The following is a 24,725-nucleotide window of genomic DNA, read 5'->3' as shown; positions in this document are numbered from 1 at the left end:
TTTTGAATGAAACAGCTCAGTTGAGACGACTTTTTTTAAATATTATTTCGCTCAAAATTGCTTTCACAGTGTTACCAGTTTTTAAGCAGTTTGAGTTGTCTGTTTTAGACAAATCTGTTCCGATGAGAATCCTTCACTTTAACAAAAAGGTTATTTCCAAAACTGATCCAAGAAAGGCAGTCATTTTCTCCAGATTGGTCAGTTTGGTGGCATGGACCAGAACAGTGATCCGACCCTTATCTCTGCAGGGAGAGTAAGGAGTAAATAAAATGGTGTTCAGAGAGAATTGAAATCCTCGCGGCCACTTCAAGGGGAGCCATGGTCAATGACAGCCTCAGAGATATAGTTGACTAATAAAGATGGTTCCACCGTGTTGTGTGCGTGGTAAAGGACCGGACTGCACTGCCCCTCATGAAGGCACATCAGATCCTATCATGGTACAATGCTATTAGTTGTAAGAGGGGTTTCTATATGTGTTCTCATTGCATGTGAGCTACATCAGGTTACTATTGACATTTGAGATTTATTGATGCCAGTCGTAAGCTTGCAGACATATTGTCCAACCTGTGTGCTCGATACAACAGTATATGATTTCTATCAATGTAAATTTGATGAAGTAAGTTTGGAATATCTAAGACTTACCTTAAATATCTGATTCCAAAACGGCTGATGCATCCACTGCTAACCCCTCTGTCATTTTTGGCCAACGCGATTGGTGACATAAGAGTGCATAAAAGTCTCTTTAGATTTCGTATGGGAAAGTTTATCTCGAATTAAATCATATTTTTAAACCATGTGTAACTAGATAATAACTCTACACTAAAGCATAAAAATGCAGAACTTGTACCCCTCACATACGGGAGTGGGTGCTGGTACCCCCTTTATGTTTCTACATGAAAGAGTTTGGCATACTGTTAAAAGAAAGTTGTGAGGGTATTCTGGGGTACAATTGGTATGATTGTTAACCTGGGAAAATATGTAGACACTATTGGACTTAAGCCAAAGCCTGCCTATGCAAAGAGAAAAAGGTAATAAATGAATATTTTAAAAAGGGACTTGTAGCCAAAGTCTGCCTATGCAAAGAGCAAAAGGAAATAAATTAATATTTTTAAAAGGGACTTGTAGTTAGTGCCGACACCTATTGTTAACGTGTGGAGTATCATGTGGCCAGTTCATCAGATTGAGGAGGAGCAGGGTTCATAGAAACCACGATTCACAAGCTCCGAGATTGTCGCGTCGCTTGCCCTGCAATGACCACCACCACGCAGTAGGTGCAAGTATTCTTTATTGTCTGTACATTAGGCAGCTAGCATGCCGCGAGTCTGCTCCTGGTCATCCCTTCCTGTGTACTGCCACTTGGCCTCCCCCTGACCGGAACTGGTGTCCGGTGACCTGCCCTGGGCATTGCCCTCTCCCAGGTCCTAGTGTCCACTCCTCAGGACACTACATCTCCCCCCTTTGTCACAAAGACGTGACGACAGTAACACTAGTTAGTAATCAGAAATGGGACAGTTGGTGAGGTATAGTCCGTAGCAAGATAGGGTGGTATGGATGGATGTGACAAATGAGATGCTACCCAGAGCGGCATCTCACATTTCTTCTATTAGTCTCTTTGGTCTCATGATGTCTCTTCTCGGCCTCGTCACAAGTCCTTGGCCTTCTATCTTCTGTAAATCCAGCATCTCCTCCTTGTTTACTCCTCCCTTCCATGTGCAGTTGTTGTTGACATGCCTCCACCTTTGTGCCTCATCGTTTCTCTGGCCGCTCGTAGAGTGTCATCTTCTTCAGTTTCTCTCTCTATTTCTGCTAGAGTTACTCGTGCAGGCGTGCTTTGCTTTAACACAAAGTTTAAGTATTCTTCTGCCATTGAGGCCTTTTTCTCTGCATGCGGTAGTGGATGCCGTGACATGTAGTCTGCCGGATTGTGTTCTTTCCCTGGTTTGTGGACAATTTTGAAATAGTAGTCCATTAGTCTGATGCCCCAGCGCTCGATGCGGGGTGGCATTTTTGCTGCTGGGTTGCCGTAGATTGTTACCAGTGCTTGGTGGTCTGTGATGATTGTGAACGGCTTCCCATACACAAACATGTGGTAATGCTCGCATGCCCATACCACCGCTAAGATTTCTTTCTCCGGCTGTGAGTATGCCTTCTCAATGTCTGTCAGGCTTTTGCTGGCGTATGAAACAATCTTCTTTGGTGACTCCTTTCCTGGCAAGTGTTGTACTAGTATCGCTCCTAGCCCCACTGGGCTGGCATCGACTGTCAGCTCGGTGCAGGCCAGAGGGTCAAAGTATGCGAGGTGCTCCACAGTCATCACTGCCTTCCGTATTTCTTCGAACGCTTCATTGCATTGTTGAGACCAGACAAACTTCTGGCCTTCTTTTGTTAGTTCTCTCAGCGGCGTGCTCACCGTAGCAAAGTCTTGTATGTATCTGGCACAGTAGCTTGCCAGGCCTAGGAATGATCTTATTTCTGCCACATCTGACGGTGGCTTGGTGTTCTTCAGCGTCTCCACTTTGCTGGGATCAGGCCTCATCCCCCTTTTCGAGAATATGTGCCCGAAGAATATCAGTTCTGTTCTCCCTAGCTCGCACTTTTCTCCATTCAGTGTTAGCCCGGCCTGCTCCAGCTGTTTGCATGTTCTTCGTCTGATTTCCCAAATACTAGGATATCGTCACTGTAGTTGAAACTGTTGTGCACTGGTCGTATCACCTGTCTTATTGTCTCCTGAAATATTTCAGCGTCTGACGAGATACCAAAACTGAGCCTTTTGTATCTGAATAGTCCTAGGTGTTTGGAGAACGTCGTTATGTACCTTGACTGGGGGTCCAGTTCTAGTTGGTGATATCCTTGCACAGATCTAGCTTTGAGAATCAGCATGCCCCTGTCAGACGGCTGATCATGTCGTTCAGATGAGGTCCCGGATGACGTTCCCTCGAGATTGCGGTATTCGGTATTCTCATGTCCACACAAATCTGTATTTTGGACGTGTTCTTCTTCGGGACCGCCACAATTGGTGACACCCATGGTGTCGGTCCGTCTGCAGGCTCAATTATGTCTTGCTGCAGTAGGTTGTTTATTTCTTCTTCCACTTGCGGTTGTAGATGAATAGGCACTCTCCTGTGATGCTGTGCCACTGGTCTCACAGCTTCATTTATATGTAGGGTGATCTGTTTGTCTTTTAGTTTCCCCAGACCTTTCAGTATTCCTTGATATTCTTGCAGTATGTTGCCTTTTTCGGCCATGTGATAGGTCATAGCCAACAGCCCCATGACTTGTGCTGTGACGTTGTTCAGCAGACAGGGTGCTGGGATGTCCCCTTTCAACACGTGTATCTCTTCTTGGCATGTCATGTCCTGATATGTCAGAGTTTCGGTGAATTTGCCCATGTTTTCGACGGGTGTCTTTGATCCCCACGTGAACACGTCTACTGTTGATGGCGATAGGGTTGTCTTTACTCTCATCTTCATGTATTCTGACATGCATATTATGTTGCATGCTGCGCCGCTGTCTAGCATGAACTTTGCTCTGTGGCGCCCGACGTCGATGTCTACTGTGGCAGTCTTTTTTATTTGCTGCTTCTCCACCATCTGGACGTGTTCTTGCTGTCTTCCTTCTTTGGGTGTGTCAGACATGAGGTATAGCCGTGCTTCCCTCCCGGACGCTGTCATTCCGTCCGACTCTTCAGACGAGCCTCTCTCCGCCGTCTCCATGTGTTGGGCGTGTCTTGTGCTCGTCATCCTTGGTCTGGCTGTTCGTCCCCTCTCATTCCTGAATTGCCGGCTCATGCAGGCGCTTGCGAAATGGTTGTCCCTGTTGCATTTTCTGCATTTCTGGCCCATTGCTGGGCAGGTGCAAATGTGTGGAAATTCAAGGCCGCACCTGTAGCATGTGGCGGATGGTTTCCTGGGATGTTGTTGCACCCTGTTATCATTCCTTTTAAAGTTTTCCGTGATCCGATGCACCATAGCCATTCCTTTTTCTTTGCCTATTTGTATTTGCTTGGCATGTTCCATGGCCCGTGCTTCTGTGCGGGCCATCGTCAGTATTTTCTCATGTGTTGTTGGTTCTTTTAGAATGCGTGCCCTGAACTCTACTGACTGACACCCTTCAATGAGACGCAGTCGTATTGCTTCTTCATTGTTGAACTTTTCGAACTCGCAATATGTCACCAACTTCCGCAATCTTGTCGCAAAATCATCCATACACTCATCTGATTGTTGGCATGCCGTATTGAACATGTACCTTTCAAAATCGATGTTGCGTTGGGGGTCGAATTTCTCCGTGAGGCACGCTTTCGCGCCTTTGTAGTCCGTCGTCTTTTCACTCGGGAATGTCATTATTAGGTCTTCTATCTCGTCCCCCGCAAGGTTAACCAGCAGATCTAGCTGTTTGTTCTCCGCGACATCCGTTGCGCGCATGTAGCGTTCCAGTTGTCGTATCCATCTCTCCCATCTGATGCCTGCTTGTGGTTCCGATATGTTAAATGGCAGTGGCCTGCGGAACACAGCTTGTGTGCTCCTTGTGTCTTTGTCACCCATTTCCTTTGTTCTTTCCTTTTCTTTCTTTCTTCCTTTACTCTTGGTGCCTTCAGTTGTTGCCTTATTTGTTCTTCCTCTTGCTATTTCCTTTGTTTAGCACGTTTTCTGCTTTTATTCCTCTTTTTTTTCGTCGTTTTAGGCTTTATTTTACTTTTTTGCCTGACTTAAAATGGCCTCCCGGCCTTCCTGTGATTGGCCCAATTTGCCTGACTCCAAGATGGGCGCTGCACTCTCGTGCGATTTCGCGCTGTCTGGACTTTGCCTGACTCTCTAAAATGGCCGCCGTCTATCTTGGATGCTGATTGGGTCTTTTGCCTGACCCCAAAATGACCGCCTCCTCTCGCGAGAGTTTGTTGAAAATTCACGCGCGGGAGAGTCTTGATTTCCTTTTCTCGGCTGCTTGGTCAGTTTCGCGCTGTGCTTACTTGTGTCAGCAGCGCCGGGGTGGGCTCCCGCACCGATGTTCTTTCTCTGCTGGGCACTTCGGACCAGGGTGGGCTCCTGGCTCCGAGTTGATTTCCGCGACCGGGTGGGCTCCGACAGTCGCCACGACGCGTGGATTATGATCCCACCTCGTCGCCAGTTGTCGCGTCGCTTGCCCTGCAATGACCACCACCACGCAGTAGGTGCAAGTATTCTTTATTGTCTGTACATTAGGCAGCTAGCATGCCGCGCGTCTGCTCCTGGTCATCCCTTCTTGTGTACTGCCCCTTGGCCTCCCCCTGACCGGAACTGGTGTCCGGTGACCTGCCCTGGGCATTGCCCTCTCCCAGGTCCTAGTGTCCACTCCTCAGGACACTACAGAGATGAACAGTGTTTATTCCCAGTACATCGGCACTCGTAAACACAATCTAGTTTTACAACGTCAAAAGGAATGTGGACACGTTCTGGATGACTGACTTATATTCTTTGCAGATTTTTTGTGTGGGCTTTCAGGTGATTTTGCTGTGGGCATACCATCAGATGCACAGAGACATCTGGGACTCACCTTGGTGGCAAAGATTGGACAAGACTGGGGGTTTGAATTGTCTCGTCTTAGGAACATAGTAACTCTTGTTCAGTTTGGTAAAAAACAAGAGAGTGGCTAAGGAGAAACTCATTCGTTTCCTTCTAGCATATCCTTTGTTTCATACTAGCATATCTCAGCTGCATTCTCATGATTGTGGGTGTTTGTCAGGGTCGGTAATTTCTACTCACACACTAAGCAACACCAGTAAGTAACACATCTGCAAGCTGATTTAGAACACCAAAATGGTCGTCCACTGTGATAGGGACCATATCACTTCCTAAAAAACAGTTTTTTTTTATTTGAGCTGACATGAGCTTTGGGACAAGTGTGTGAGGACTTTAAATGAAGGGACATTGTGGGAACAAATGCCTTCTTACTGACTTGGCAGCCCTTCAAAAAGTGTATGGAAGGGTAATATAAGTAGCGCTGTGCAGTTTTATTGACATATATATTTCCACAGCAAAGGAAAGTTTTGTTGAATCCCTCAAACGTAGCTCACCACTGGGCGTGTCTCAATAGAGAATGATCTTTGTGAGAAAAATGGAGTGATATAGAACAGAGTCTTTCGCACAGGATGACATTACAGCATGGCAGAAATTTCTTTGGCCAATCTACATATCAAGATGCTGCACATTTTGTGAGAGGTCACATCAAATTATAGACTTTGCCTTCTTTAAATCACTTCTTCAAAGAATGGTAGGTGTGATGTGGGTGCCCGCCCTTCAGATCTTTTGAATGAGACATTTATTGCAATGCCTCACTCGTTGGCCACATTGGTCAACTATGTGGAGAGACGGGCTGTGGGGCTGTTCTATAAAAATACTTTGGTGAACCACTTCTGACAGAGCGGGCTTAACTGTGGCCAATTTTATATATTTGTTTCCTGAGAAAACATTGCCTAACGTAGCCTCATTATATCATTCAAGATGCTTCGAGTATCTCGGCCTCTTTAATGCAAGGCAGCCAATGTTTATCCTGGAGTGAATGGGTTATCTGGCTGTTCCTTGGACAATGGACGTTTGGTTGCCTTCGTCTTCGAAGCTGTGAGAGAAGCTTTGAATGGGAATAAGTTAGATTACATATAGACGTATATATTGGCTGTATTATTCTCAAATGCTAACGGAACATGCTGTTCTCTTCACTACTGCAGTGCAGAGGAGAACCCAACAGGTGTCTGTTGAGACTCATCCGTCCACAAGGGACCATCTCTCGACTTCAGGCTCCACATGTTTGAATTCTGTTTCCCTTGCTGTTTATTCATATGACAGAATAGTAGGGCTTATCATCTTTAGTACCTGGAGACAACTGGTTGGTGTCTTTTCATCAACGGGGTAGAAATGGTTCACTTGAATTCTAATACAACCTGGCTATTCTGAACTTGTCAGTCAGAGCTTGAGCTACCAATGATTAATGTTGGTTGGACTCTCCAAAGAAGTGAAGTGCTAAAGTGCAACTTCATCAGCACCTTAACATGCAATATCAACATGCATTAAATCTGACTTTTTTCATTTCAAGCCGCTCCAGCAATTGAAATGAGTTTTTTTAATTCTATATTTTGATTATTTGGTCAATATTCTTATTTTAATATGTTTAGAATATGGTGACACTCTATGTGCACACCTGAGAGTAGGGCTTCTCTACATATAATTAATATACCTGCACATCAGTCTCATCCTCCAGTTTTCTCTGACTTCCAGCGAGGCTTCATATCATAGTCAAGTGGTCACTATTTCCTGGTGTGCCAGGCCTGCTGGGGGGAAATGGGAGACTGCACCATTCAATCCGCTGTTGCTTCTGTGCGACAGTTATTAACTTTAATCTTTAAACTTTAATCTGCTACCCGCCAAGTTAACAACTCTTCTCAAGTTCAGAAGTGTAATGAGTCTCCAGAGGCCTGTGTCAAAGTCAAGTTGCATGCTGCTGTATCATCTACCATTACAACATCCTACCATTGCATCATAGTCCCTACATTGTCACCCCCTACACCATCATGTCAGTGGCATGACGAAAGTTGAGTGGGACCCCCTTCAGGGTACACGGCGGGACCCCCGCTCCAGATTTAATACAGACCACTCAGGCCTGAGTACTGTGCTGAGGGGGCCCTCTGCAGCTCGTCCCCCCGCACCACGAGGGCTGCGTGGGCCTGTGTTACACCCCTGCACCATGTCACTTCATTTACTTTCTTAACTGTAATTTTGAATGTAAAATAAGGTTATTAATGTATCTATCAATCAAGCAATCAAATCGCATTTGTATAGCCAAGCACTGTCACCCCTGTGGGTATCCGGGCACTGAGGATGCAATGACTCAGTCGAGGAGCCAGGTCTTGAGATGCTTTCTGAAATCCTCCAGGGAGGGTGCTGTTCGGAGATGGATGGGCAGCTCATTCTATTTCTTTGCAGCAATGGAGGTGAAGGATCAGCCCCTACTGCGGCTGCAGCAGATGACAGGGTTGTGCACATGGGGTAGCTTGGTGGAGCGTTGGTGATTTGCGGGACGATGGAAATTCAGTTGATGGTTAATGTAGACCAGATCATGAACTGGCATTTCTTCTGGATGGGGAGCCATTTGAGGTGTCTGAGGTGGGGTGATGTGGGTCCTTTTAGGGAGGTCCAGGATGAGTCTTGCTGGGGCATTCTGTATGGTCTGGAGTCGTCTAAGAAACTGGGCAGAGATGCCAGTGTAGAGAGAGTTGCCATAGTTGAGGCAGGTGGTGACGAGTGATGTTTTTTCTGATACCGGTTGGAATCCATCTGAAGATTTTGCAGAGAGTGCGAAGGGTGTAGAAGCAGGCAGAGATGGATGTGTTGACTTCCCATTTCACGGTTAGTTCACTGTCAAGGATGATGCCTAGGTTGTGAGCTTGATCTGTCGGTGTAGGTGTTGGACCCAGTTCCATCAGCCACCAGTTGTGGCCCCGGATTGACGTTTTCTTCTGGAAGATTAGTACTTCTGTTTTGTCAGAGTTGAGTTTAAGGCAGTTGTCTCTCATCCAGTTGGCTATGTTTGTCATGGTGTTGCAGAAGTTAGTTCTAGTGGTGGAGGAGTCTTCAGAGAGAGAGAGGATAAGATGAGTGTCGCCTGCGTGTGAAATTATGTTGAGGCCCTGGGATCTGACGATGTCTGCGAGGGGGGTCATATAGGTATTTGAGAGGGTGGGGCTCAGGGATGATCCTTGTGATATGCCGCATATAATCTTGATGTTCGGAGGTGAAGAGAGGCAGCCGGATGCTCTGAGTGCATCCTATCAGGAAGGAGGCGATCCACCGAAGGGCGTTGTGTTGTTTGCCAATGCTATGGCGTCTGTTGATGAGGGTATGGCGGGAGACTGTGTTGAACACAGCCAAGAGGTTAAGGAGGACAAGGGCGGCAGTCTCTCTGTGGTCGGGGGCAATTCTGATGTCGTCTGTGGCAGCGATCAAGGTAGTCATGTGCTGCGTTGGAATGGAATCCTGATTGGGAGGCATCCAATAGATGGTTCTGTTCCAGGTATTAGGTAAGCTGCTGGTTGATGTCCTTCTGGAGTACTTTGACTGGGTAAGGGAGCAGGGAAATTGGACTGTAAGTTTTGAGTTTGTTGGGGTCAGTAGAAGGTTTCTTTAGGAGGGATCTTACCTCTGTGTTTTTCAAACTGTCTGGGGCGACTGCTTTAGAGATGGAGGTATTGATGATGCTGGTAAGTTCTGGGCTTATTTCATTGGATGTGAGGTTGAAGAGGCAGTGGGGCAGGGGTTCTGGGTGCTGCAGAGTGGATATAGATGATATGATGACTGAGGTGGTCTGAGTAGTAAGTGAGGACCAGATGGTGAACATTCAGATGGTGTGCGTTGGTTGGCCAGGGCTGGTGAGGTTCATTGCAGAGAGCTGTGGGTCGAAGTTGTTGTAGATGGTGGCAATATTGCTGTAGAAGTAGTCTAAAAGGTTTGCAGAGCTCTTGGGAGGAGTGAATGGTGTTCTCTGTGGCTGTTGGGCTGGTGAATTCTTTAACAATTTTGAAGAGTTCTTTTGTGTGGTTGGCTGCTGTGTTGATGAGGGCTGTTGTGGTCTCTCTCTTGGCTTCTTCGATGCACTGGTAGTAGGTGTAGAGGGCTGCCTTGTAGGTAGCTCTGTCAGCGGGGTTCTTAGAGGCGCGTCATCGTTTCTCGAGTTGCTAGTAGTCACGCTTGTCGGATCTGGGGAGTACCAGCGGCTTGTTTTAAGGTTTTGTTGGATTTTGCAGATTTCATCTGGGCGACTTTGTCAGCACATTCGATGATCCAGTCAGAGAAATTCTGGACGGCCTGGTCGAGGTCTGCTGAGGTTTGGGGTGGTGTGGCGCTTAGGGCATGTCCACTGTGCCTCAGGTACTTTGCTCCAGCTGCGGTGGGAGGAGCTGTAGTGCTTGGTGATGGTGCGCTGAGTGTTGGAGATGGTGACGTGGATGATGGAGTGGTCAGTCCAGGTGAGTTCCGAGACGTGGTTCAATTTGATTTTGTTGCTGGAGGAGAAAATGGCATCAAAAGTATGTCCGGCTTTGTGTGTTGGTTTGGTGACCAGCTGGGTGAGTCTAATGCTGTTCCGCTTCTCCTAGAGGGAGGTGGAGTTGGCTTTGTTTGGGCCATCGACGTGAAAGTTAAGGTTGCCGATCAGGAGGTAGTGGTAGGAGTCCTTGGCTATGGGGGCAATGATGTAGACAATGGTGTTGCAGAAGGTCGGTTGGAGTCCAGGGGGTCTGTAAATGAGGGCACCTCTGAATGTGGTCTTGGCATCAGTCTGTAGTTGGAAGTTGAGATGTTCCATGAGTCGCGTACGGTCATCGTTGGTGACGATGCAATGGATGATTTCCTTGCTGAAGATGGCTAAGCCCCCTCCTTGTTTGTCGGTGTGGTCACAGTGTATTATCTTCTAGCCTTCAGGTGTTGCTGTGGTGATGGCAGGGATTGAGGAGAGAATGAGCCAAGCATTGAAGAAGGCAACATCCGGGGAGAAGGTGGTGAGGGTGTCTGATATTTCCATGGTGTTTTTGCAGTGGGCTCAGCATTGAGCAGGATGCGATGGAGTGGTACCGGGGTCTGGGGACAGGAGCTCCTCAGAGGTAAAGTGTTGGGTGTTGCGAGGGCCAGGGCCCTGGTATTGGGGGAAGTCCAGGTGAGGACAGGGGCAAGCAGGCTTGCCTTTGGTGTGCCTATGACGAGCCAGCTGGATGGCCACGTAGCAGCCTCCATAAATAGTCCTTGGAGGTGGGAGGGGCTGTCAGGGAGGCGGGAGGGTAGGAGATGCAGCCGGAACTGGGGAAGAAATCAACGGCGAAAGAAAAAATCAAGACTGACTCACGATTAATACTGTAGTTAACAGAAACAGTAAAACATACTGGCCACTAATGGTAAACAAAACAATAATGTGCAGGAAGACAGTGAAGAAATAAATGGCAAATGCTGCAAAACAGCAAGCAGGGGCCCTACAGCAGTCTCGAACCTGTGGCCTCAGGGAGAGAGAAGCGGTTAGCTAGGTAGAGCCAAGCAGCTGATTAGCAGCAGTGGGTGAGCGGCAAGGCAAGACCACAGAGGTCAAGTGCTCTATTATCTCTAATAGACACACTTAATAGTTTTTGTTTACATTTTATTGTTAATAGTTGTCCCAGTCCTTGTCTAAGACTAACACTTAAAATAACAATTGGTTTCTTTGTATTTAATCTACATTTTTTAAATTTGTTTTAGTAAGTAGCATTCAATATTTTAATGATTAATATTTATCATTTGCAATTAATGTAACTTAATCAATCTATCCCTAATCCTTATGCTAACCACATCCCTTAATTAATTTGAATATACTCTAAATTAAATGATTCAATGTTTTCTAAATATTACTTTCTCTAACCATATTCGTCTTTTATATTGCTTTTTATTTTTCAGAGTAATAGAAGTGCATTTCTCACTGAATAATACCTAGGGCAACATAATAATAATAAGAAGAACAAAGGTAATACTAATAAAAATAATAATAATAGTGATAATAATGATAACAATAATAGTAATATTGATAATAATAAATATAACAGTACTACATGTTTTGTTTTTACAAAGTAGTACATATTTGAGGGAAACTCCTGAATCCTGTATGGCTTGTTACAAAATTAAATTTTACCCTTAAAAATAGTATTGATAAATTATATTTATTGGAATTGAATACACAATATATTTGGCAAGTATCCTTAGAGCCCCTTTTTATGCAGTTTTCAAAATCAAATGTTTCTCTTTTCCTTGTCAATGTGTTACTTTAATTTTAATTAAATTAGTTTACTGTGCTTTTTTGTTATTTTTGCCTAAGATGGACTTTTGGCACATGATGCAGCGATTTTGCTGTAGCGGCCACAATGTATTTGTGAGACAACATAGCGGGAGTGCTCCCCAAAGGCCTGACGTACGATCCAGTGAGGAACTAAGTGCACCTTCAGACTCAAGGAGTTCAGAAAATTGTTCATTTATCACTCATACTCACTATTTGGGAGAACATGTAGAATAATTTGATGAGCCCTTGAGTCATATTTTTGTCTAATGTTAAATGCTTCCTCCGCAGGTGATGATGATCATGACAAAAAGCGGAGCTGAAACCAAGTATTTCAGCGTGGTATGATTATGTAGTCTCCAAGTAACAGGATAACACCAATTAATTCCTGCAAATAATGTCTTACTCGTTCTCACACCTAAACCCATGAGAACTGTTGGATCTATGGCAGCTATAGGTGAGTTTTTCATGAAGCACATGGTCTAACCAAACACACTGTAGAGTAGAGGGGGAGTAGGAAAAGGACTTCGAGGCACGGGTCATCACTTTTCCTCTTCATTGTACAATTAGGAGCGTAATCCCAGTTTTACTTTGCAAGCAGCATCCAGTCTAGCATTTCTTAAATGATAAGATGTTTGATCCATATTCTGAAATCCCCTGGAGCCTAGGCCAAGATAGATCTATCAATCAAATGACACTGAGATTGAGGGACTGAAAACTAAGACCCTTGATTAAACCGCCAGGTGGCAATGGTCACAAAAACAACTGCATAAATCTAATCTCTGCTATTGTATACTGGGAATCACCTCATCACCTGTCCATGGGATGCGTGGTCTAGTGCTTTAGCTCTAGACCATATGTCATCCTGGTACTGTTGAACCCTCTGCTCTGCATTACATTGTGGGGCATACCAAGCATATCATATGAAAGCTGAACCTACTTCCGGGTAACTATTTGTAAGACTAACTTTGAATTAGTTGTTCTTGCACTTGTGATGTGCCACATGCACAAGTTTTTAGTAGAGAACCAATAATATTTAGAAAAAAAAATATTTCGTTTTTCTAGATTGCTTCTAATTTATTGTATTGATGAATAGGTTCAAATCTATGAACGCCAGCTGTGAATTATGTGCTTGACATTAAGCCATTTCCCTCTTTCCAAAATGCCACTGTTAAGCAACCAATCCTCTCTGTTTATGTCACGAAGTGATCAAAACTGTCAGGACAGTTTCACGATAAATGGGTTTATTGAAGAGGCCCATCTGTTCTAGAACTAACAGGGATCTTTCACATGATAATAAATATTGTAGATTTGGCTTGAAAAAGAGATATGGGGACACATTTAAACATTGGTTCTTACTAGGTATGGATCAATCACGACCAATACACATTCCCGAGCAATCCAGTAAAAACTAACAAATATTTTTTATATTTATATATGTAATATTTTCTATGTATATAGTAATTTATTACCATCTCAGTGATTTTAGTGCCTGCACTGTGAAAGTTTTTCAGATGTTCTAAATAAACTAAATTGCCAAACAAGCTATAGAATGAGCAAAAGACAAATCCTAGTTTCTAGAACTAAAAGAGCACTACCACATGCCTGGCAGTCATGTGTTATGTTTAGAATGTGGTTAATAGAATTTGGGAGAGGTTCTTGTGCAGCATTCCATTGGAGTCTGTGCGTGATTGATGCCAGCATCTGATGGTGAGATGTGTTGTTTGTGATGTCTGACATAATGGAAATAAATCTACTTTGTTCACGCCTGTGTTTAATGCTTGCTTTGTGCTGTTCTGAAGAACTCATCGCAAATTGGTGACGAGTGGGTCTCCACACAGTACCTGTAATCAGCAAGAATTGGAGCAGTACACGGATGGGAGTGGCATCATCTCGGTACATGGGGAAGTGAATGTAGAAGAGCGCAGACATTTTAATTTAACTGTTAACAGCTGTCTCGCACTCCAATCATACAGCATGACAAGACTGTCTCTACATGCACGATCATGCTGAAGGCCACAATAGTCTTAAGTGCCTCATTAATAAGCTTTGCACGCTTTCAGAGACAATAAGCAGTCCATTGTGACGGTAGAGACAAGCGGGGTTGGACTTGAGGCGGTACTTACTCAGATGATAGAAGACAGGGAGCACACAATTGCTTATGCCTCAAGATGTCTTTCTACTATAGAGCGCAAGCATAGTATGATTGTGAGAGATGCGTTAGCGAGTGTCTGGGCGACCAAATATTTTGAGATATTTCTGTGGGAAAGGAGATTTATCCTCGTAAATGATCATAAGCCTATGGTTTGTGAGATTGTTATAAAGAATGTTTGAGTTTGACTTTGAAATCAAACACTTTCTTGGTGGGAAGAATTCCCAGGCAGCTTTTTTTATCCAGGTGTTCTATTTACAGTAATCAGAGTAATGTGGAGGCAGAAGAGGTAGAGTGTGTTGTTGGTTTAGTGGATGGGTTGGTGGTGCTAGAGGGAGCTGTCAGAAAGCAGTGTAAGGGGTGTTCTGAACAAGATCAAAGTTAAAAGAGAATTAAGGAACTCATTAGTAAAGGATGGCCACAGGAGAGGCATGTGAGTAAAGATCTTCTGTTTTTTTATAAAGTTTAGAGTTGAATATCGAGAATGATGCCATTATAAGGGGAAATGTATTGGTTACCCCGCTTGAACTGAGACATAGATTGATTAATTTTGCCCATCAAGGTAATCTTTGCATGACTGGCACGAAAAAAGGTTTGTGTATGTATTACTGTTGGCCTGGAATGAACGCTGAAGTGGAGGTGCCTGTAGGCAGGTGTGCGAGTTGTCAAGAAGCCATCTGGCTGTGTAATACCCCCCTTCTTCCAGTAAGATTTCTTGATGGAAAAGATGTGAATGTAGCTGTGCAAGAAAGATCATGGAGTTATCACAATAGTCCACACTCTATCACAGCAGTTTCCCCATTTGTTTTTACTGGAAGGCAGGTATGGAGCATGTAAGTTAAGTCCCTGTTGGGTGTTGGAACACACTGTGGGTGCTCAGGTGAAAAGCAAATTGATACATGACAAGGATTAAGAGGTGGGTGAGGTACATTTCCAAGTGAATGATGAGCTCAAGGTGAAAACACCCTTGAATGTCAGGAAGAGAAATTCTAAATTGTTAACCAAGTCTAAAGTTATCAATGTCTCAAAGCATGTTGTGCTAGTAGAAAATGGTAAATGGTGGACCAAAAGAAGTGTGGTTCTACTTGCCAGTAAGAATAATGGTAGTGCATTGAGTGATGGTGGAGAGGACCCTCAAATGGAGGGTAGTGGCTGGTGGAGCAGAATGTTCCCAGGCAGGAGGTGCAGTCAGAGGAAAACTGTGTGGCAGGAGCAGGTGTCTTGTGTGGTGAAGTAACTGAGGGTATGCGTTGCAGGTGTATTGAGGGAGGTACAGCAGATGGTGTGGTCTCCTCAAGGGAAAGTAGGAGACAAGTGTGACTACCATATAATCTGAAATATGTGGTATTGGAAAAATATGTAAAGTGTTGGGGATCTAAATTCAGTTTTGCTTTGGGTCGAAGGTCTATTTTGGGGCGAGTCTTTGAGTTCTGTATCTTGGTCTGGTGTTTTGTATTGTGTTGGTCTGGGCATTTGTCATTGTTTGGTGGTTTTGTTTAAGTGTTCTTGGGGGGATTTTGAGTTGGATGTCTTTAGGTCCTTTGTGTTGTGGATGTAAGGGGGAAAATGTGTTGTTTTTAGAATGTGGGTAATGGAATGCTGGAGGGGTTCTTGTACAGTATTCCATGTGAGTCCATTGTGACTGACATCAGGAGCTGATGGTGGCATGTGTGGTTTGTGCTGTCTGACATACTGGAAATACATCTACTGCATTCACACCTATGATTATGCGTGTGTTGTGCAGTTCTGAAGAACCCATCACATCCTGCTTTTCCTGAGTTGGCACTAAAGTTATGTTTTTTTGATTTCCATGTATCAATGTGAATGGATTTTACATGGGAAGCAACTACTGTTCAAATGATTATGACTTCATATCTGAACACATTTAACTTTAAATTGGTCATGTTAGTATCCTTATTTTACTATATGTTGCTTGAAATGTTGTTCATATTCTACTGGCCAGGGAGGGCAAGAAGCCACATGCTTCATATGGAAAATGGCCCCAGATAAACAGAATAACACTCATGGAGAAAGCCAGCCTTATAATTATTTACCTATGCAAATAAATTAATATTGATGATGAGTTCTTAGGAAGAGGAGGTGCTCTGCTTAGCACAATTGTTGGGCCCACTGAATAAATTAAGAGGCACTCACCCTTAAAGTAAACCATTCTGATCCCTTACAAATCACATATTTAACATGTGAATTTGAAAGTAGCCTTGGTAAATTACAACATTAGAGTAGTCTCTGCATCCAATAGGTGTGTGGTCTATGGTCTGCTGTCCAGGAGAAAAGAGGAGTCAGAACACTCACTGTATAACATGTATATTGTACTACCGTATTATTGGTTAGCATATAATACCTAGTAGGGAGGAGTTATGCGCACTGTCATTTATACAGCAACAACGAACAGATCTATATGGCTAATAGCTGGTCCCTAACAAGGTTGTGATAAGACCAAGAGTGAAAACCCACCATACTCAGGAACCTGTCCTGTTCCGCGTTTCAGCAACAACCGCACTTTCCTTCCTCCGGATTTGATTAGTTCTATTGCTCTGGCGTGCGTCATATCCCTTGTGCTTTCCCCGTTGATTTCAATGATTTGATCCCCTATCTGCCAATGTAAAGAGATATGAAGTTAGACAATGATTTCAATAAAAAAATCAGCCTTGTAAGAATAGATGACTTAATCACATTAACTCAAAAACAGGGACATATTAAGATGAATGAAGGTCAGCCTCTTCACTAATACTGTAGACTATCTGCATGACAATGATCCACACCAAGAATCTTCATTAGAGACCCTGACTTTAAATCTTCATTAGTCCGGATTCTCTGACAAAAGAACTACCTGACCATTGAAAGTGGATTAGATACCTCTGCTCTCCAATGGCCTTTAATTGGAACAGTCAACTTTTAGAATAAGGTAGACCAACTAACCTGGGAACCATTGCTTAACCATTGCTTAACCTTTATGTTTTCAGCTACTTGTGCAGGGGAGCTGAGATTGTGCGAGAATTTGTGTGGTTTCTGCTCTTGACTGGCTTCGCTAATAGGTGGGGTGCCTTGGATGTTGCCTTCACTTACTAAATGGGAGAGCCTGCCCTTTTGGAGAGAGTCATAACTTTTCACAGTTGCTCTGTTTCTACTACATGGAGAATGTGGTCTGCTGTCGAATGATATGTTTCACTCATGAAGGCTGGGGACAATTTGATATTTATATCATTCTGATCAAGCAAAGTATAGCAGTGTTCCCACAGAGGCATTAACATTGATGCATGGAGTCGTTGTGGGCTGATAATTTGAATTGTTTTGAAAGAGGCTTGGGGAGGTGGCCATACTTTTATGGACCATAATGGTCTTTGATGACTCAGAAGTCATTTATTGGGATCCTGGCTAGAGGACATAGGCACAAACATATTGATTGGAGTCAGGGAGCACCAGGCCTATCTAGACAGCTCATGTAAGTGCCTGAAGGAATATCACAGGCCCTATTTCGTCGGTCGTTTTGTTTTATTTCTCTCACGCCATTAGTGCTTCCTTTATCAGATCTAGGCCTTTTGGAGTTATATTACTGATTAGCCTCCGTATTTTTACGATTTAAGATATTTCTATACATTTGCCAGTTTCTCTCTGAATAACCTGCTTATGCTACTCCTTTAAATGTCCCTGTAATAAATCTCTTCTTACATTCCCTTGTTTTATATCCAATGGTCCACTTGAATATACTTTCTTCAACAGCACTGTGGGGCAGATTTACAAGAAACTAACACAGCGTTGTGCGGCAAGTCATTTTGCAGTGCTGCGCTAGTTCGAAGCACAGGGATACAAAATATTTACAACAATATGTCACATCTCTGTGCTTCACACTTCATTGGCGCACACACTGCTGCCATGCGCCGGCGCAGCCTCCCTTGCACCATGGTGCAAGGGAGCCTGCGTCATGGGTAGTGTGTCTGTGCAGGAAGGGGTACCTCCCTGCACAAAAACAATAATTTGAGGTGCTTTCCTCTTCCAATGTGTTCTGTAGAATAAAGCATGCATTGAAAGAGGAAACAAATGAGGAGAAATGTTTTCATTTCTCCTCGTTGCACCTCGCTACGCCACGCCTAGGGTGGAGTAGCATTCCGATGCATTTTCTTGATTTAGGATTCCTCGTAAATCTGGAAATGCATCAGTGGACATGGGTGTTGCGTGGGAACACCCACAGCAACACCCATGTCACCCCCTAACACGCAAAGTGTTGCTTGAAAGGAGGCGATTTTTACAGGCATATGTAAAGTCACGCAGGGTGGCTTTACCTGTGCTTTTAAATATCACTTAGCAGGTTGCGCCGCCGGTGTGTCACGCAACAACGTGACACCACAGCGGCGCAAGGGGCTTCTAAATCTGCCCCAATATATTTAGGTTTGTCTTGCAAACCTCTTCCTTCTTTCTCTCTTGCATTCTATGAAAATGTACATCCATGATCTTCATCTATAGGGTATCTAGCACAGACCTCGCATCCTCTGCACTGCCTTTGGGCCCATTACTATCTTTGTCTGTTTGTGACATTGCAGATGGCATGTCAGACATAGTATGCTTCTTTGCAGATTACTCTCATAGTTGAAACATAGTTTACACTCTAAGTAGAACATGTTCTAGAGTTCCATAAGACAATCAAGGTACATTTCAGTAAAGAATACATTCAAAAGCCAATTTAAAGAGTTCAGATGTCAATGGAGAACTGGAAGCTAAGGTACAGTGTCCAGGTAAGCTAGACAATTAATTATGTTGAGTACCCGCTGACTAAATCGCACATGATTTATTACTGAGAGTGTCACAGATAGGTCTAAAAACAGTCTGGGTAGCAGCATATCAGAGACAAACAAGAATGGTATTTGCACATCTACTACTGAAATAATCAGATGTAAGACGCATAACTAAATATCGTTTTGAATATGTATTAGTAACCTAAATGAATGGCACATTTTGCAAATGAACATGGTACTTTCAATATGAAGAAATAAATACATAAATATGTTCTTAGAAGAATATGCAGGTAATAGAGGAGATGTGGCTTAATGGGTGTGCTGCTGACAATTTAACCTGGGTACCTGGATTTCTAATCCTAGCTCTGGTTGCAATTTATCTTAAATTCTGTAATTCTCGGCACATCATAATCTCCTTGTGTGTAAAACCGTAAATATTCATTAAATGCAATGAAAGTAGGACTAATGTAAATGTGTACAGCTACAACGGTTGTAGAGCACTCTCTTGCTACCTCTAGGTCATTCTATACAACGGTTAGGGCGCTTGACCTCGGACCTGGGGTAACTGGGTTCGAGTCTCGGTAACGACGCTAAACCTCCTGTGATTCTGGGCAAATCACTTAATCTCCCTGTGCCTAACAAAAAAAAAATAATGAATGTGTGTCCTCATGTAACGTAACTCGTGCTATATAAAGCGCTCTGATACCTGATTGGATTCAGGTCAAGTTCACGCTATATTAAACTCTGCTAAAAAAATAAAAATAAAAAAATAACAGCATCAAATGTGATAATTGTACAAGTAAGTCACTTTCAAATCACTACAGAAGCTCTTGGGGGAGATTTACTAATATTTTGCACTGTATTTGCGTCACAGTGATGCAAATCGGCACAAAATCTTTTTTTCCAATTTACTTTCCAGCGCTAAACTTGTTCAGCGCTGGAAATAATGGAAAAGGAATCAGATGCAGCGCATAGCACTGCTTTGTATTACTTTGAGTCACAGGGCGTACCAAGGGTGTAGCATCGGTGTTCCATGCAACCACCCAAGGTTTCTCACGCTAAACCCAATTTACTAAAGTAAAAAAATTGGGTTTAGCGTGTGAAAACTGCGCCCATTTCAAGTAGGCGCAAGGAAGGAGAAATGTTTCTCATTTCTCTTTCCTTTTCCAACTATGCATGTGTGTTGCATTGTACAGCAAGCATACAAAAAGGGAAAAGCTTTGAAGTGACTCTCAGCATAGTATTTTGTACTGGAAGGATACCCTTCCAGTACAAAACCTGTCATAGATTCACGGAGACACCCTGGCACCATGGCGCAAAGGTATCACCATGGTGCATGGCAGCTGATTTCAGCGCTGGCGCTAGTGAGAGGGGAGGAGAGTGCCTTATTTGACTAAATAGCGTGCTCTTCTCCTCTTTCCTTTTCACGTAGCACAGGGCAGCATTCGCGGCTGCCGCAGTGTGCTATGTGAAAAGTAGGTAAATTCCCTCATGTTCCCCTCACTTCTACAAACGTATTTGCTGGTTGACAGAGGTCTAAAATCACACACTGCACTCTAACACCGTTAACATTCTTAGCATGTTTACACTGGTATACAGTATCCTAGTGTAGGGTCTATGAAGCACACCATTCCCAAATCTTGAAAAGCAGAGCTTCATTCACCTCATTTACATTCTTATGTAATGGATCGAGTGTTAAACAGAGCAATAAAATAAAACTGTATGATCAATATTTATACATCAACATAAATGTTATAGTTATCTAACTATCACGTGAAACTATTAAAAAGTAGCATAAAGTTATTTGGCAATAAAACGGGAGAGAATTTTTTTAGGTCTTCACTGTAGCACTGATTGACAAAGCCTTTGGTGACTTGCATGCTCCCTTGTAAAATTAAATTAACAGTAAACCAGTCTGGTCGAAAACAATAGACAAAAACACACAAATGTTAGGAAAATAATGTTAATTAACAAAAAGGCTAAAGAAACCTGGGCCCAAACACAAACTCAGTGTCCTACTTCGTAATTGTTTGTCACAATTGCTTACAATTATGTCGTATTAAACTCTGTGCAAGCAGTACATAGAGGGGGATCAAGGCACATAGGGGCATATCTATAAGGCGGCGAAATAAAATTATCGCAGCTTATGGGGCAGTTTTCGGCCGAAAAGCGTCAATAATTTTATCACTAAATTAGCAAGGTCACGCTATCGCGTGAGACCTTGCCTTAGCGCCTGAATTCCTAACGCCCATCTTTGCATCTCTAATGATGTGCAAAGTGGGTGTTCCTCCCCAGGAAAACGGGAGAAATGCCGCTAAGCGACATTTCTCCTATTATCAAGCCTCACGCAAAGCAGCATAGTGACAAGAAAAGTAGCGATAACCTCTGTTATCGCTACTTTCCTTACGCCTGCTTTAAAACTGACGTAGCCATGATATCCTATGGAAGGTGGATATCATAACTAAGTATGAGAGGCCCTATCAGCAAGCTATCGCCAAACTTCATGGGATTACCGCTGGGTTCCAGCGATAATCGCACGTTTGGCAGTTAGCGCTAGGATTTTTATCACTTTTGAGATAAGCGTTGCTAATAGCACGCTATCTCAGCGATAAAAATCCACGCTAGCCGGCGATAATTATCCTAGCGCTAAGTGCGCTTAGCGATAATTATCGCCGGTTGTTGCTGATATGCCCCTTGATATTTTATCAACACTGAAACTCGTGATTGTGCGGCCATTCATAAACTCCTGTCTGACTCATTGCCACCCGGCACATAGTTGTAAATTTATTCCAGCAAAGAGACATAGTAACTCCCTTTTCATTGGCGGAAGGTAAATAAAACACCCTCAAACTTCCTGATGGGTAAGGGGATTTCCCTTTGAAAAAAATGTAAACCAATGTTAATTTGCGTATTGTGTTGACTTTCTACAGTGCAAAGTTGTATCCTACTTTGCATTTGGGAAATAGCTGATGTTGCATTGAATTGCCAGCAGTATCCCTAGAAAGACAGGACTGGTACAGCATTCAAGGTTTGCTAATGGTAATGTGTGTCCTACATTTAGAGATATAGTAAATGTATGAGTTTTGTTTGTGAATTGGGTTCACCGATTTTAAAATTAAATTAAATTGTGAACCACAGAAAACACCCATGGCCATTAACCTAGTTTTAATATTAAAGTAGAAAACAGAGATAAGGAGTCATAAATTAGAGGGAGAGGATTAATAGAAGGAATTAGGGTAATGAAGGCAATCTAAACAACACTAAGGGCAAAAAAGGAGCATAATAAAAAGGGGAAAATCAATTAATTTTAGAAATGGGGTAAGGGAGAGGAATAAGAGTTGCCCCCAAAAAACACAAGAGGAAAGGGATAGAGAGTGGGAGGTGGGAGAAGGAACATAGCAGGGAATAAAGGAGCAGATAAGGGGTAAAGGCGTTTGAGGTTAAGTCATAGAATAGACTTTAATACAAAGGAGAAACCTCACATTTTGATAGGACATCTTAAGGAGTGTGAAAGGTAAACAATATCTATGCAAACCTTGTAGAGAAACTAACAAATGGTTTTCATGGCTAATGGCATTTACACTGCACCTTGGCGAAATGTAAATTACGCCAGCGAAATTCACATAATTTCGGGCGTTTCGCATTACGGGCAATTCCCAATATTGTGCCATTACGCCAAATCATTTAATTCTGCGCCATTCACAGTAAACAGTGAATGCTGTAAATCATAGTAATTTGCGCAAAAAATTACCGCAAAGTAACATCAGAAGGTGTGCAACTATTGTTTTCAGTGCTCTTGTTGAAATACATCCTCATGCCAAACACTGACACAAGGATTCATTCCCCGCCACAATATAGTGCAAAACGACAGATTTACATTCCCACTAATTATGTGTCATTTATTTATATTTTGCTTTTATTTCACATAATTATGTGAATTTCGCACCCCCATGCACCTTTAAAAACATGCGAAGCATGTAAAAAAATTAAGTCATCCCATGAATTGGTTTCTACCAAATCGTAAATAACATTAATCTTGGAAATTTGAATTGAACAATTTAGGTGAAAAAGCGGCTCATAACTAATAAACTATGAGTGCACCATGAAGTATTAAATAGGTATAGAAGAGAGATTATGAATAAAGAACACCGACAGTTTGAAATGTAAAAATAAGGAAGAAGACAGAAAGAAAGTGAGAAAGAAGAAGCAGGCCTGGATAGGTTAGCCAGGAGGAGGGCCTGCACCTGAAAGTCATCGAGAAAGAAAGAATAGAAGGTAAGGCCTCAAATAATTCATTTGCAGCTTGGGTTAAATTGTGTTATTATCTTTCATTGCATGATACCCTGAGGAGGTTATTACCCAGCCCAATCACTCTTAACCCACATATTCCAAATAGAATTAGAACACGCATAGCCATTCACTGCAAAAATGTAAATGTGAAATCAGATTGCATGCTCCTTTTCTATTGAAATAAATAAAATAAATTAGGAAACAAATGTATTTTTCTAACTGGTAAGGTTTTATTGTCTTGGGAGTGCAGAAATGTTGTGAACGAATTATTTAGCAGCTTAATATAGACTTCACACGATCAAAAGCTGCTTCAAAAACATATTCCCTGGTGCACAAGTATCCAAATACAACTGTATCTATTAATGGAAACAGTGAAGCAACAAGGTTCATTATTACGAGAATTTGGAGTATTAATTTGGGAAGATGGTTCCCACACAACTTTATAATGCAATATAGCCTATGCAAAAATGCAGTTCTTATGAGAAAACCTGGATTTAACCCCTGTAAGTATAGCATAAGCAAGCATGCATTTCCCTAGAAAAATGTTCTAGATTTTTAAGCATCATGAAAACAACATTAAAGTCAGGAAGCAATTTAAAAAAATCCAAACTAGGAAACGAGAGAGAACTGTATTAGGAAAATAACACAAAAATGGTCAAAGTCAAATTAAGAGAACCACATATAAGAGTTTTTTAAGGATTCATACCCCCACAATCACACTCAGATATAGATAACCTAGACACTCTGATAGCATTCACACAACACATTAACCCAACCTCATACACATTCCACTAACTACCAAACCCCTCAAACTACTGAACACACATTCAAACTCATGCTCATTAACACTCGCTCTGCAGTTCTTTACATACCAGCCATTGCGGACCTCATCAATTGCCACAAGCATGATGCCCTCTTAATCACAGAAAAATGTTTCTCACCCACGTTTTCACATGTCCTAGTCATCCTTCTTCCTACAGGCTGCAGCTTTCGCCACGTGGACTATGCGCATTAGAATGGAAGAGGACTCACTGTCACCCAAAAGTCCTCCTGGTCCCACAAACAGGACAAGCTAGTAACACCCAACTTCATGGAGCTGTTGACATGCCATTTCCCACTACCTGCAACTTATACTACTTCTTCCATCTTATCTACATGCCTCCTGGTCAGTGAAAGGACTTCATTGATGAATTCTTGGATCTCCTCACCACCTCATCTATCCAGCATGCACACACCACCCTCTTGGATGACTTCAACCTCCCAGACAACAAAAAAAAAAACAAGAGACACTGTTGGACGTGACAGCCTTAGGGTGGTGTTCGCTAAACGTCTTGCCTGCTTCCCTCATATTTTTGCCGATCCCTTTTTGTTGGCCTTACGACTCCAAGCACTTAACCACTGCTAACCTGTGCTAAAGTGCATGTGTTCTTTCCCCTAAACATGACTTATTCACAATTGGCACATTTAATTTACCTGTACGACCCTAGTACAGTGTACTATATGTGCCCAGTCCCTGTAAATTAAATGCTACTAGTTGGACCGCACCACTGCTTGTGCCACCCACTCAAATAGCCCTTAAACATGTCACAGGCCTGCCACTGCGGAGCTTGTGTGGGCAGTTTACATTGCAATGCTGACTTGGCATCTAGAACACCTTGCCAAGCCTTACAGTCCCCTTGTATTACATATGTCACCCGTAAGGTAGGCCATAGGTAGCC

At 43.0% G+C, this 24,725-nt stretch overlaps 1 protein-coding gene across 11 annotated transcripts in view; it reads right to left on the bottom strand.

The window, feature by feature from the left end:
• Positions 1–24,725, bottom strand: part of MAGI2 (membrane associated guanylate kinase, WW and PDZ domain containing 2) — a 2,464,469-nt gene that overhangs the window by 66,012 nt on the left and 2,373,732 nt on the right. For all 11 annotated transcript variants that reach the window (XM_085654042.1, XM_085654039.1, XM_085654033.1 and 8 more), the window contains one exon: positions 16,442–16,580. In XM_085654042.1, coding sequence (XP_085510168.1) covers positions 16,442–16,580 — 139 coding nt within the window. The remainder of the gene's footprint in view (positions 1–16,441; positions 16,581–24,725) is intronic.

Source organism: Triturus cristatus, chromosome 4_1, assembly GCF_964204655.1.
Source record: "Triturus cristatus chromosome 4_1, aTriCri1.1, whole genome shotgun sequence".
Classification (NCBI taxonomy): Eukaryota; Metazoa; Chordata; class Amphibia; order Caudata; family Salamandridae; genus Triturus; species Triturus cristatus.
This window is presented reverse-complemented; position numbering and strand designations above follow the sequence as displayed.